General features: G+C 31.4%; 1 protein-coding gene across 4 annotated transcripts in view; it reads right to left on the reverse strand.

Moving 5' to 3' along the window:
• The window catches only part of LOC115875255 (serine/threonine-protein phosphatase 4 regulatory subunit 4-like), a 43,183-nt gene that overhangs the window by 5,004 nt on the left and 24,351 nt on the right, over positions 1 to 13,828 (reverse strand). For all 4 annotated transcript variants that reach the window (XM_030890674.1, XM_030890678.1, XM_030890677.1 and 1 more), the window contains 3 exons: positions 9,647 to 9,878; positions 4,134 to 4,430; positions 3,983 to 4,073 (listed from right to left, as the gene is read on the reverse strand). In XM_030890674.1, the coding sequence (XP_030746534.1) occupies positions 3,983 to 4,073; positions 4,134 to 4,430; positions 9,647 to 9,878 (620 nt within the window). The remainder of the gene's footprint in view (positions 1 to 3,982; positions 4,074 to 4,133; positions 4,431 to 9,646; positions 9,879 to 13,828) is intronic.

A 13,828-nucleotide genomic window follows, 5' to 3' on the forward strand; every position in this document is an offset into this window, starting at 1 on the left:
TAACAGCGTGTAACAAAGCAGCTTAGATAGTATAAAAAAAAATAGAAAAATGCATTCTGTATTTTATAACTTTTAATGCTAATGTTGGTACGGTGGCACTTCTACAAGTAAATAAATTATATCGACAATACGATCAAAAACATTTACCATCAAGTATGGTTTGTAAAATGACAGAAACAATTCTTACGGGAAATTTTAAATTACATTAAACATTAGATTTTTTGCGGGACATTCGTTTAGGACTCACGGGAAAAAAAATATTTCCCCTGGTATACTGAAAGCTGCAAGGAGAAACCAATAATGGGGACGTTTAGCATATTCATCGGTAACGTACTAATCAGCTAAGAAAAAGCCACGAGCGCCATACCAGCAATAATCTCCTTCTATCATGGGTCAATCATCGATATCAATCATCGTATATTAATATTTAAAAAAAAAGGTAAATAACTATTTGAGTTTGAATAAAATGGAGACAAAATATTGTGGGCTGTCAGGACTGTCACAACAGTTACCGTTGGCATTCAGCTTCATTTTCTCTACCAGTGGATTCACCGGTATGTTTACCGAATAAGCCTCAAATGTCAAGGCCTCAAATATTGTTGATTCTCCCACTGTTTATACCTATATCACAGATTATACAGATTATAAACTTTGTTTTTTCTTTATTGTTTTTCGTGGTTCCAATTTTCGGAATCGGGCACTAGTTAGGTTAATAGTTTGCGCACATAGCACGCCCACTTATGGCCTCTAAAATTGTGCACAGCGCCTGACCGGCACAGTTATTAGAGAGATATCGGAAAACCGAATAGCGTCATGGAGTATTTACGCGTACCGTATCATAGTTACGATATGCGCGAGTCAATTTTTACCGCAACACCCGCTAATAACGTTACCGCCTGACGTAATTTGCGGATCAATTACACCAAACGCTATTTCTAAATAAAGTTTAAAAATTGCTTAAATGCGCATGTGCGGGTACATTTGACAACCGGGGCCGGCCGGCGAGCGGCGAGATCTTTTATTTTAAGTTATGTTTGAATTGTTTTGAATTATTACTTTAGTTTTATTAGGTAATTTGATATTTAAGTAGCTGGGATTAGCTTTAATTAAATAAATATGGCCCAAAATATAGATTCCACCTCTTCCAATATTAAAGAACCTATAAAGAGGCTTAGGTTTACAGCAGAAGACGACTTAGCCCTTCTAAGAGAATTTGTTGCTTGTTGCCCTAAACCCACTGGCAGACGTTGAACAATAAAGCACTGGAAATAAGCACTTTAGCCCTTTAATTTTAAAATACCTAGTAAACAAAACAATTTCAAAGTTTTAAATTCAAAGTTAGGTTAAGTTTAAATAGCGGACACGACGCGAACAGAATTCTTTCCGATCCGATAACTATAAATGAAGAGAGTTAATACCACCTCACGTAAAGGAAATAACACCTGACCTTATTAACGTCCATGCACGCTATTCGGTTTAGCGATATCTCTCTATTACGCTGTTTTTTGTTATTTTACGCGAGTTTATTTTTGCGCACAGGAAATTTTACTCGTTTGCACATCGTCATAAAAAACAATTTTCGTACCACGAAATAGGGATAAGATTTTTATCTGTATACATATAGTACACCTAATCTGTGCCTATACCGGGTGCGTCTCAAAAGTGGCTCACCCCTATAACTTTTTTATTTTTTCAGATAAAACAATGAGATTTGGAATGTTAGAATATGACATAAATTGGGATTGATTGACGTATTCAATTGATTTCTGTCACTTCGGGTTTCACAGGAAATGACTATAACTCTTGATTTTTAAATGACACCCTCGGTATTTTTTTTACTTTATTTGATAGAAAATGACACTCTGAATCGAATGACATATCATATGTCAACTTTTGACATTTTCGCATATGGTTTATTTGAAATTGTAACATGCGGTTCATAACGACAATTTGGCTCGAAATACCAAGTGTGTGGTATCAAATTATTCGTAAAAAATGCTTTTTCAAAACATGCTAATGAGCCACCCTCGTTCCATTTGAAAAAATTGAGATATGATTAAAAATACGACAGTCATGGCACTCTAGATTGAAATTTAAAATACAATTTGTTTTTCAGCGAATATGTAAAAAGTTGACATATGATATGTCATTCGATTCAGAGTGTCATTTTCAATCGAATAAAGTAAAAAAATACCGAGTGTGTCATTTAAAAATCAAAAGTTGTGGTCAATCAATACTAATTTATGTCATATACAAACGTACCAAATCTCGTTTTTTTATCGGAAAAAATAAAAAAGTTATAGGGGTGAGCCACTTTTGAGACGCACCCGGTATAGAGTTAGGTATACTCTGTTTTTTTTCTCAGGTAAGATTTCGACAGACGATGACAGAAGAAAAGCAGATGACATCCCATACCAATCTATTTATTTTACTAAAAAAAGTTTCTAATAATTTTTAAGTTATCTATGGATGGGTTTAAATATAAATCCGTCATGCGTCGTGTCTTGTTGTTTTTAACCAGTTTTATTGGTTTATTTAAAAAATGACAGATCGTATTTCAATTTTATTGGTTTGACGGAACGATGAACGACAAACGGACGCCGATGCGTATGAACTCGCCTTTAGATTTTTGTCATTTTTGACGCTTGTCAAAGTCTTGCCAAATTATAGGTTATAATTTTGTGTCAACTTTTGTTAAATACCCTGCGTTTTGGAAGATTTGATGCGAATTATTACGTGTGTTTTGTGTCTTTTGAAGTTAAGTGGAGGAAAAATCGAGTGAAAATTAACTGTAGACCCAGAGCACAGTTTATGGTTAATACTCGCTGCCCAGGCAGAAAGTCTTATACACCAATGAAGTTGCCATCGATAAAGTTTGTATACCATTTCGTCGTAGATAAGTGCATCTCGTATATGGTAGAAGGATCAAACTAAATAGTAAAATATCAAAATCACACGATAGGTAAATAATGGATTTTAGTACTGTAGAAAAATAATGTCAAAAGGTACTGGTTTAAAAAAAATTAAGATTAAAGTTAATTAATCAACCTTTTAGGTATAAAATTTGGTAGGAGTTATTATTAATAAAATAGTTTGTTTTATTTACCTATGTTGTTTTATTTATTCCTGTGGAATATTACAAATTTGTATTTGTACATAAGTAATATTGATAAATATAATCATAAATGCGGGTAATTTCATAAAGCTTGAAAGTAAATAATAGTTCTTTTTTATATTTTTTTGGTATGTAGTGTCTTGTTCTTGTTTGTTTTGTATTAACACATACCGTTTTTATTAAATAAAATAACTCGATTACATTTTTTCAGTTTTATTCACAATATTTTGAAGTAATCACTTGTCATCTTGTCAATCAAATTTTAAATATTTCCTGCTATGCGTTCCAGTTGTACCAACTTATTTCTTTATAAAATAAAATAAACTACTTTGAAATTAAAATGACAGACACATCTATCACTGTCAAGGATCTTCTCGTTGGACAGACTATATAGTTGGTAGAATTAAGAAATCAGCTGAAACCAGCTATGCAGAGTGTAATGAAAGAGAACTTGTAGTGTAGATAGGATACATGGACATAAGAAAAATGTTTATACGAATATGCGTCCACAAACCCTTGCTCACGGAGTTAGGGCTTTTGTAGATAGCGTTAAAACTACCCACTTTTCATCTTATAGCTTCCAAACTATTTCAGCTATCTCAACCAATCTTAGGACATAAATTACTGTTAGTATGTTCGATTATTTCGTGTAAACTGTTGGACAATGTTAACTTTAACCAGAGGCGTGTGAATCGCGGGGGTACTTTAACAATGAATACATATTAGGTAATTGTAGAATGTTTAGGGAAACATTTTAGATGCTAAAGTAAATATTTCATAATACAAACCAAACCACCCGCTAAATATTTTGATACATAATATAAAAAAAAATAAATCAACGATTAAAACATTATCAACAGTACATACCTAATAGTGCTAGGAACCGTTTTTTTGAGACTTTTTGCTGCTGTTGGCTTGGACATATCTATATTTGTCAAAATTGGGTCAGGCTTTGTAGCTAAAAATTACGACATTGTGTTGATATAATATGCACACAAAACAAACATGTCATAATTACGTTTCAATGGTGTTGGCAGTTTTGTTGGAATTTTTCCCTTTGAAATTTTTTCCTCCTCATCAAGTCTGCGTTTCTCTTCTATTAATGCATCAGTTTTATTTAATGGAAGGCTTCTCATATCTTTTAGCTTGCAACGTAATGCTCTGATTACATCTATGTCCGATTCAATCATTTCCATTTTGGACAAAATATTCTCAAGCTTTAGTTGAAGGGCTCTATCGTCGGGAAGACTTAGCATTTGTTTTAAAATCGGGCACAGTTTGATTACAGAAAGTCGTACTACAGAGACAGGGTCATCTGTAAAATAAAATTAATATTTAAAGTTATATCTTAAGAAACTCTTTCAAATGCAGATTTGAAAGTTTTTTTTTTCACGCAACTGTTTTATTAAAAGTTTTCTTGGATCTAATTTTAATACAAATGCAAATGTGTTTACTTTATAAAATATTTTGAAAATGTTTTAAAATGGAAAATATTATTTTCCACTTCCTGACAGATTAAACTCAGGTGGATGACACTTCTTATGGGAGAACTGGCAATGGTTGAAAACTTGACTACAAGCGATTTTCTAGGAATCTTCCTTACCGATAAATTATTGACAAGAGTGACAGATAAAACCTTGACGTTCTGTCAGTATTCCAGTTCATCTCTTTTTCTTTCTAAAGTGTGCGTTGAAAGGAGACAAAAACAATTTTTGGTGACCCATAATTTGTTATTCGAACACCACTTTTCTCCTTGTCGGGTCGTTGACGTTGACTTGTCGCCATTTTATTTCTTTTGTTTACACGCTGCATTTTGCTTTGCAAATTTAATACATAAATTATTTAGGCAAATATATAGGTTTTTAATAAAACTCCTCGGACTAACGTGTAGGTAAGTGTTGATAATTTTTTTTTCATCTTAACATGCTCATTGTCGTTCTCCTGATTTTAGGTGACAGAAAAGGATCATCAAATCAAATTGAATTTTATATTTTCCTTCCTATTTATCCTTCCTAAATATCAACGAGATGAGCCATCGGAAGAAAGGGACCATAGTACAAAACAGAAAGGTGATCTTTTTTCTTTCCACTTCGGATATTGAAATTATTATATACTGTAGTCGTGTTCGGCATTATGCTCTGAGAAATATAGATAAACAAAGAACAACAGATATAAAGCATCCCAGAGGAAAAGAGAGGCAATACCTGTATGTACTCTCTCTGATATTTGTGAAAGTTACAGCAAAGTATTGTTGTAAATGTCATCTTTTTGATCGACCTGAAAACTTCGAGCAAAAAGATGACACTTTCAACAATACCCTGACAGATATCAGAGACGATACAGGTTTTTCCTCTCTTTTCCCCTGGAATACTTTTAATTTATTATTCTCTGTTTATCTAGATTTCTCAGAGCACTATGAACGAACTCAGCTTGTATGTTTGAAATAATCGTCCAGTTGGCTTAAAAATGATGATCGAAGACATATCTTTTATTTCTAAGCTATCTATGACGCCATTTTTTTCAGTTTTGTTATAATTAATTTTGTCTCTTGATCCACTTGTAACATTATTCTTTTAATTTTATTAATTTTTGTTTTTTTAATTTCTGTTGTATATTTGATATTGATAATATTAAACATATTTTTAAAAAATGGTGTATTTTTTGTGGTTTTGTGTATGTCATAATTAAAAATAAATGAAGAAATAAATTTTTTCATCTTTTTAAACTTCCCGCCATGCGTGCCAATTTAGTCCGTAGTTCCTACAAGCGAAATTGGGGGCGCTAGTAGCAGTAAACTTGTCAACAGGGTCAAATTTAAACGTCAATTTCACTTTCCAATATTTAGCAAGGCGCTCGCACTTCTTCTTGTGTATGTGTTTTGTGGATTAAACCGGTTAAACCTTTGAATAAGAAGACTAAGGAAGGAGCATAATACTATCCATGTATTCATGCATGGTGGGCGGAAAAAGGACTCTAGGGTGGGGATCCTTAACAGTTCTGTTTGACGATTCATTTGACACATTTGAATTTGATTTGAAATTTTGTGGATTTGTCAGTCTTTACGGAGCTTATTTTATGTTATTTATTATTTATTCTACTACTGATAGTTGTATAAAGGTAGTAAATCTAGATGGAAATTGTGGCAGAACTTAAATTAACAGTGACACTATCGCGATTTATCGAAAAAGACTCTAAAATAGTTGGTTGTGTAGCGTGCGGTAGATCTCGGCAAAAATCGAGTGAAATAATGGAACAACTTTTCGCTCTGGTAAGTGACTATATAATATACATACGTGTAGTAAACCGATCATTTATGAAATTCACTCAAATTAACTAATTATATATTTTTTCTTGCATTTTTGCTTTTATTTACTACTTGTCAAAGATTAGATGTCAAAGAATTTAGATACGTCAATTTGACTTACCTGCTTCAGTAACGTATCGGATGTTTGTGTTAATAAATAATTATTAAAACTTATCTATTTTTATTATAATAATATGTTTTTATAACAGTTTTAATAACTACCAACATTTATTCACAACGTAAAATAACAAAAAAAAAAATTATTGAGTCTAGTTTAACATTTTTAAAATAAAATTAGAACGGCACTGATAAACCAGAATTTAAGTCGGCCATATTCGAGTCCCATGGCGGTGGACCTAAGATTTTTGATATGCTCCTTCCTTAGTCTTCTTATTCAAAGGGTTAAACCAGAAATGACTACCAGTTTTCTTAAATAAATCCCTGAATTTGTTGATTTTTGAATTGTACAGGGTCTTTGTTTTAACAGAGACTACTTACTGAGATACGGGGTCTAAATTGCCCATAACTTTTTTATTTCGCTGAAGTAATAAAATTCAGTGAAAACGTTCTTAAGGCACTTTTTTAAGCACAATCCAGTGCCGTAGTCAGTTTGTTTTTCTATGCTTGCTCTCTTTGCCAGGAATAAAAAATATGTATTTTATTTCAAATAGAAATTATAGTTGGTTATGAACTTAAGAAAATGCTTTTCGCTGTGTTTTTGTTTAAAAATGTTTAACCCTTTGCGACAACATAAGTTATGGGTTTCTATTTCTAAAACTGAGAGAAATATTAGGTGTTTTATCTTTATATCGAAGCGGGCCTTGATTATGTGTTGACCTGTTTGCCTAATTATTTTTTATCACAATTTAATATTGTATATTATTATTTATCTGCATAATTAAAGACCTATGAAAAGATAAATTAACGATCTATAAGCGATACCAAATGCATTTTTAGTTTCATTATCGATGGTGGATTAACGCCATAAGTTTAGCATTAAAAAATATGTCCCCAACATCACGACATGCCATCACTTATGAAACGTTCAATAGGTTTGTCTTTCTCGAGGACCTGACTTTACGCATGCGCATTAAAATTGGCACGTATTTCCAAAATAATTACAATTTTATCCGGTTTAGACTTTGAATAAGAAGATTAAGGAAGGAGCATATCAAAAATCTTAGGTCTACCGCGATGGGCCTCAAATATGGCCGACTTAAATTCCAGTTTATCAGTGCCGTTCTAATTTTATTTAAAAAATGTAAAACTATGATGTAGGGTAGGCGTGGGGTAGACTCAATATTTTTTTTTTATTTTACGTTGTGAATAAATGTTGGTAGTTATTAAAATTGTTATAAAAATATAAAATTCTAATAAAAATAGATAAGTTGTAATAATTATTTATAACCATAAACATCCGATACGCTACTGAAGCAGGTAAGTCAAATTGACGTATCTAAATTCTTTGACATCTAATCTTTGACAAGTAGTAAATAAAAGCAAAAATGCAAGAAAAAATATATAATTAGTTAACTTAGGTAAATTTCATAAATGATCGGTTTACTACATGTATGTATATTATATAGTCACTTACTAGCGAAAAGTTGTTCCATTATTTCACTCGATTTTTACCGACATCTACCGCACGCTACACAACCAACTATTTTAGAGTCTTTTTCGATAAATCGCGACATTGTCACTGTTTATTTAAGTTCTGCCACAATTTCCATCTAGATTTACTACCTTTATACAACTATCAGTAGTAGAATAAATAATAAATAACATAAAATAAGCTCCGTAAAGACTGACAAATCCACAAAATTTCAAATCAAATTCAAATGTGTCAAATGAATCGTCAAACAGAACTGTCAAGGATCCCCACCCTAGAGTCCTTTTTCCGCCCACCATGCATGAATACATGGATAGCATTATGCTCCTCCCTTAGTCTTCTTATTCAAAGGGTTTAGAAAGTACAAATTATACATTGTTATGGAAACCCAAGGACTGTATATATTCTAAAGGACTGTTCGATCGCGTCAAATCGCCGCTGTCGTAGTCGCCGTGGAATGCTACGTCACGCGCTGACCAGCGCTCCACAGTGCGGCGGATGGTTATTCTAGCGGGACAAAATCTCAAGACCAACGTTTGGGAGTTAAAATCTAAGAACGTAGCAAATGGTCTAATATATAGCAACTATATGGTTAAATTTATTTATTTATTAACAACTTAATTTATTAATAAATAAATACAAGATAATAAAACTATGATATTATTCGTACATGACACACAAAAACCGTATTGTAAACTATTGCCAAATACATAAAATTATGATATCAAAAAACTCTTTAGCAGTTATTTTTTTAATTAATTTGTAATCTTGTGACACCCTCTATAATTTATTTTAAAAAAAATATATATTTTATTTTGAAAATAATAAATAAGATAGATATTTTAATTTTAATTTTAACACTCGGTAATTGTAAATTCATATATAGTAAGTATCTTAGACAATTTTTTAAACTCAGTGCCTTTTGATGGAGTTGTTTTGTTTTTATACTATCCGATTGAAATGAATCTTTTTGGGCATTCACCTCTTAAGCTTGAACTCTCTGTGACTGTGACTACCTGTGTTGGTAACTATTGGTAACTCAAAAGATCTACATCATTCAATATATCGATATTTGAAAAAAAAGTGAAAGTTTGATATCTGCAGAACAAAGGCACGAAGGATTTTAACATATAATAAACGTACAGTAGAAAAGTACATACCTTTGGCAATCTTCAACATAATTTGACTTTCTAATAAAATGTATAAGCACTTGTAAATATTTTGTTTTCGTATGATCTCTGCCTTGCTGAGCAGAAAACGACCAAATTTGGTTGATAAAAATGTATCGAAATACCAAGAATATTCATGCATTTTTGTATCAATTGGAATGTCTACTATTTATTCTTATCAGTACACATTTTTTGGCTTATTTCTAACCAAACGCTTTTGTCCCGCTAAATTTATCTTCCAACGCACTGTGCGCTCGTCCGTCAAATGCAAAAATAACTGTCACTGACTAAAATCTTTAGCGCCAACTTCAACTCGGTCAGTAGATGACGTAAAAAAAACTGACAGTGCAGGAAGAAAGGAATCGAACTATCCTCATCTCTATATAGTATCCTTGTATCGTACCTATGTTTAATGATTTTTAAAGTATTAATAGTAAATTACAACTTACCTGTCAATGATAAAAGAGGTAGATAAAAGTGCTCTTTAAAAAATTTCTTGCTAAATATGCTTATAGCATGGATGCAAAGGTTTATAAAAATTTGCCTGGTATAACAACAATTTGCGTTGCATAATCTATTACTGATACTTTCCAATATCCATTTTCTGTGATTGTCCTTTGCATTATAACGCAAAAATATTAGAAGTGTTCTTGTTGCCTGCGATCTAACAGGTTTGGCTTTCTAGTGAATTAAAACAGTTCATAGGTAAAGTAAATGAGCGTCCGGATTGCACAACGACCTTAGCGCGTGGCCGCGGGCAGCCCAGTCAGTGCCTTCTATTAAAAGATCAGCCTACGGGCGAGATTTATGACGTCACGCTAGTTAGATATAAAGGATTAATAAATATGTTGTAGAATACATGGAAAACATAATTATTCCTCAGATTTTTGGTTTGTATTTTAAAAATGATATAGTTTAAATGAAATATACATAATATACAGTTAATAACTACAACATATATACCTATTTATAGTAATAAATACTTTGGCAAATAAACTATGAACCATACAAATGCAGCAAATGTTTTACAATGTACAAATAATGTATAGGTACATAAGATAATGGGTAAAATGTAAATATATTTTAAATTTTGGGGTTTGAAAATCGATCTAATTTAACAAAAAACGTTTAATATCTACTAATAGTGATGTATTATTATTTGCATTCACAAAATTTATATGTATATTTTGCAAGTATCAATGTTCGAAAAATTATATTTACAAATAATACAATATTATCTAAAAAAGGCGTCAGCGATGGCTATGAAATGAAGATCGCTGGCATTTTATATGTTAAATTATTCTAAAATTTTGATTTTCTTGGGATTTTTAGGTTCGGGAAAAACGCTGATTAAGTTTTCATTTGGGTTTTTCATTATTTTTATTTGGTTTAAAAAAAACGTTTCGGCTAACTATAGCCTTCACAGTGTTGTGTCATAGAAAAATAGTGTCGAATATAATCCAAAAATTACATATACAATATAATTCACACCTCATAATGTTTACTGCAATTAATAAACTAATATAAACTTATCAAAAGATGACCACATATTTTTTTAAATTATTATTCTTAACACTAAAATTATCTACATTGACTATGGAGTACGCAGTAAACATTATGTGCGTGGTGTGAATATTTTATATGCAATTTTTTGGATTATATTCGACACTAATTTTTTTCATATGACACAACACTGATGGAGGCTATAATGTTAGCCGAACCGTTTTTTTTAAACCAAATAAAAATAATGTAAAACCAAATGAAAAATCAATCAGCGTTTTTCCCGAACCTAAATTCCAAGAAAATCAAAAAATTTAGAATATTTAGAATCAAGGTTCAAGAATATCAAATTTTCCAAGACTGTAAAATTCTAGTTAATTATTTTATGTGTACAGTTATTTAGGGAATGTCATCGATGTTCATTTCCAAGCCAACTAGACGCCGATTTTTTTCGATGATACGGTATAATTCTTACGTAAAATGTAAATAACATTAGACCAATTAAAACGAAGAAATATGAATTTCTTAGTATTTTTAGTAACACCTTTATTCTTAAAACTTAATTTTGTATTATGCAAATATACCAATTTTATTGTTATTTTATTCATATTGTATTCAGCCATCACTTAAATATTTGATATTAATTTGGTATTATAAATAATCAATACTATTCATTAAAAATTACTGAACAAATATATGTTATGCTTAACATACATTATATATTATCAAACAAAAACACATTCTTCTTTTTAAACTGTATCAGTCTTGTCTTTACAAAAATCTTTTTTAAAATTTGAACTCAAAATAATAATCTTTTCATGATCTCTAATACACATATTTTTTATTTTTCCCTAGATCATAATACCTACTTACGTGTTTGAATCTATCGAAGCTGAACCAGCAACACTTGGAGTGGAGATTCCACAATATGAATAAAATAACATAATTGTCCAGTTTTCATTAATACCATCATGGGAGAATATTATTTTTAAATTTATTAAAGATATTTTCAATAAAATTCTCTTGATTTATAACTCGTACCCACTTTTCTTGCTCTTCCGGACACTTTAGGCTGCCTAGTATAATAACTATCCTTAGTAACTATCCTTTCCACCAGGAACACAACAAAGATGAGGCATAGCACCAAAAACACACTCCACTTAAGCTTTATTGATGAATTGTTAGAGTCTTAAAAAACACACACAAAAATCACGATAAGTAAAAAATGTATGGGCACTTTTAGGTTAAATCACTTACACAACGTGTAATTTTTAAAATTTCTATTTTTTTATGCGAAACCGAGAGTGACCATATATCTGGTAGTAGTTTATGTCACTTCAACACCAAAATAATTAGTTTTTTGCACTACAATAATAAATAATACCAAAAATCAAAGAGTTAAAACCAAAAATCAACCGACAAAATATGAAACGGAATCTAACCCAATATCTAAGTATGTACAGCTGATGAAGTAAACAAAAGTCCGCCCGTCGGCTGATCTTTTAATAGAAGGCACTGGCCCAGTAGGCAAGCGAGACAGCCATGCGTTGTTGCGCGCCGATTTAACAAAATAAATAATTTTAAACCTGCCGTCATTTCGTTAATAATTATCGTATCGTGTTGATTTTTGCATAGAAATATTCATGAGTCTTTAACGCTTCCGACAAGCCTAAATAACTGGATTATTTTTTATATTTTCGATTTGTTTACATTGCCCGAGCATATTATAACTTTGAGATAAAAATCTGTTATAAATTTTAAAACTGACAAATATGAATACTATCATTTAATTAGTTATACATTTAGTTACAACATATTCAAAATTTCGGTCAATCGGTTTATGCTAGCAGTAATAACGAGTATAAATAAAAAAATGTTCAGTACAACGCTCGCCGTTTTTAGTGCACGTTCAGCTTTGATTTTAGTTTTAGCGCTATTTTTATAGAAAATAAATTCTGAACTTTGATCAAATGACAAGAACATTATCATTGCCGATATCTCCTGGTTATAATGTAGTTCTTTTTTCAAAATATTGCATTGTTTTAGCTTAAAAAGAACTTGAATTATGCGGCTTTTTTGCGAGAGCTACCGGCGCTGCGTTAATAAAGAGATGGCTATGTACGTTAATCGAAAGACAGTATTTGCGATAGTCTTTTGTTTACACGGAGTATAGAAAATTTTTGCCACAGCTTGTTTACTACCAGTAGTATTTGTGCGTTTTTTTTTAAATTATTTATTATTAAATAGAGGGAAATGCGACCGAAAAGAAAGGTCAAAAGTTAGTAGAAATCCGGATAAATGGAAGTGCAATATTTCCAAAAAATCTCGTGACGAGGTAAAATTACAGTCTATTGTGGCTATGATTGACGTACATAGCCATCACTTTATTTACGCAGCTCCGGTAGCTCTCTCAAAAAAAGCCGCATAATTCAGGTTTTTTTTAAGCTAAAACAATGCAATATTTTGAAAAAAGAACTACATTATAACCAGGAGATATTGACAATGATAATGTTCTTGTTATTTGATCACAGTTCAGAATTTATTTTCTTTAAAAATAGCGCTAAAACTAAACCCAAAGCTGAACGTGCGCTAAAAACGGCGAGCGTTGTACCGACCATTTTTTTTATTTATACTCGTTATTACTGCTAGCACAAACCGATAGACCTAAATTTTGAATATATTGTAACTAAATGTATAACTTATATGATAGTATTCATATTTGTCAGTTTTAAAATTTATAACAGAGATTTTTATCTCAAAGTTATAATATGCTCGGGCAATGTAAACAAATCGGAAATATAAAAAATAATCCAGTTATTTAGGCTTGTCGGAAGCGCTAAAGACTCATGAGTATTTCTATGCAAAAATCAGCACGATACGATATTTATTAACGAAATGACGGCAGTTTTAAAATTATTTATTTTGTAAAATCGGCGCGCAGCAAAGCGTCCATGTCTCGCTTGCCTACTGGGTGCCCGCGGCCATGCGCTAAGGTCGTTGTGCAATCCGGACGCTCCATTGTTTCAGTATAGTCTATAAAATGAATAACTTTGAATTTTGACCGTTATTTTTTACCAACATTGGCAAATATAAAATCCCTCTGTCAAAAAAGTTACTGATATTCTTTAAAT

The sequence above is a fragment of the Sitophilus oryzae genome, unplaced genomic scaffold (genome assembly GCF_002938485.1).
Source record: "Sitophilus oryzae breed Bouriz unplaced genomic scaffold, Soryzae_2.0 scaffold_1356_pilon_pilon, whole genome shotgun sequence".
Taxonomy (NCBI): Eukaryota; Metazoa; Arthropoda; class Insecta; order Coleoptera; family Curculionidae; genus Sitophilus; species Sitophilus oryzae.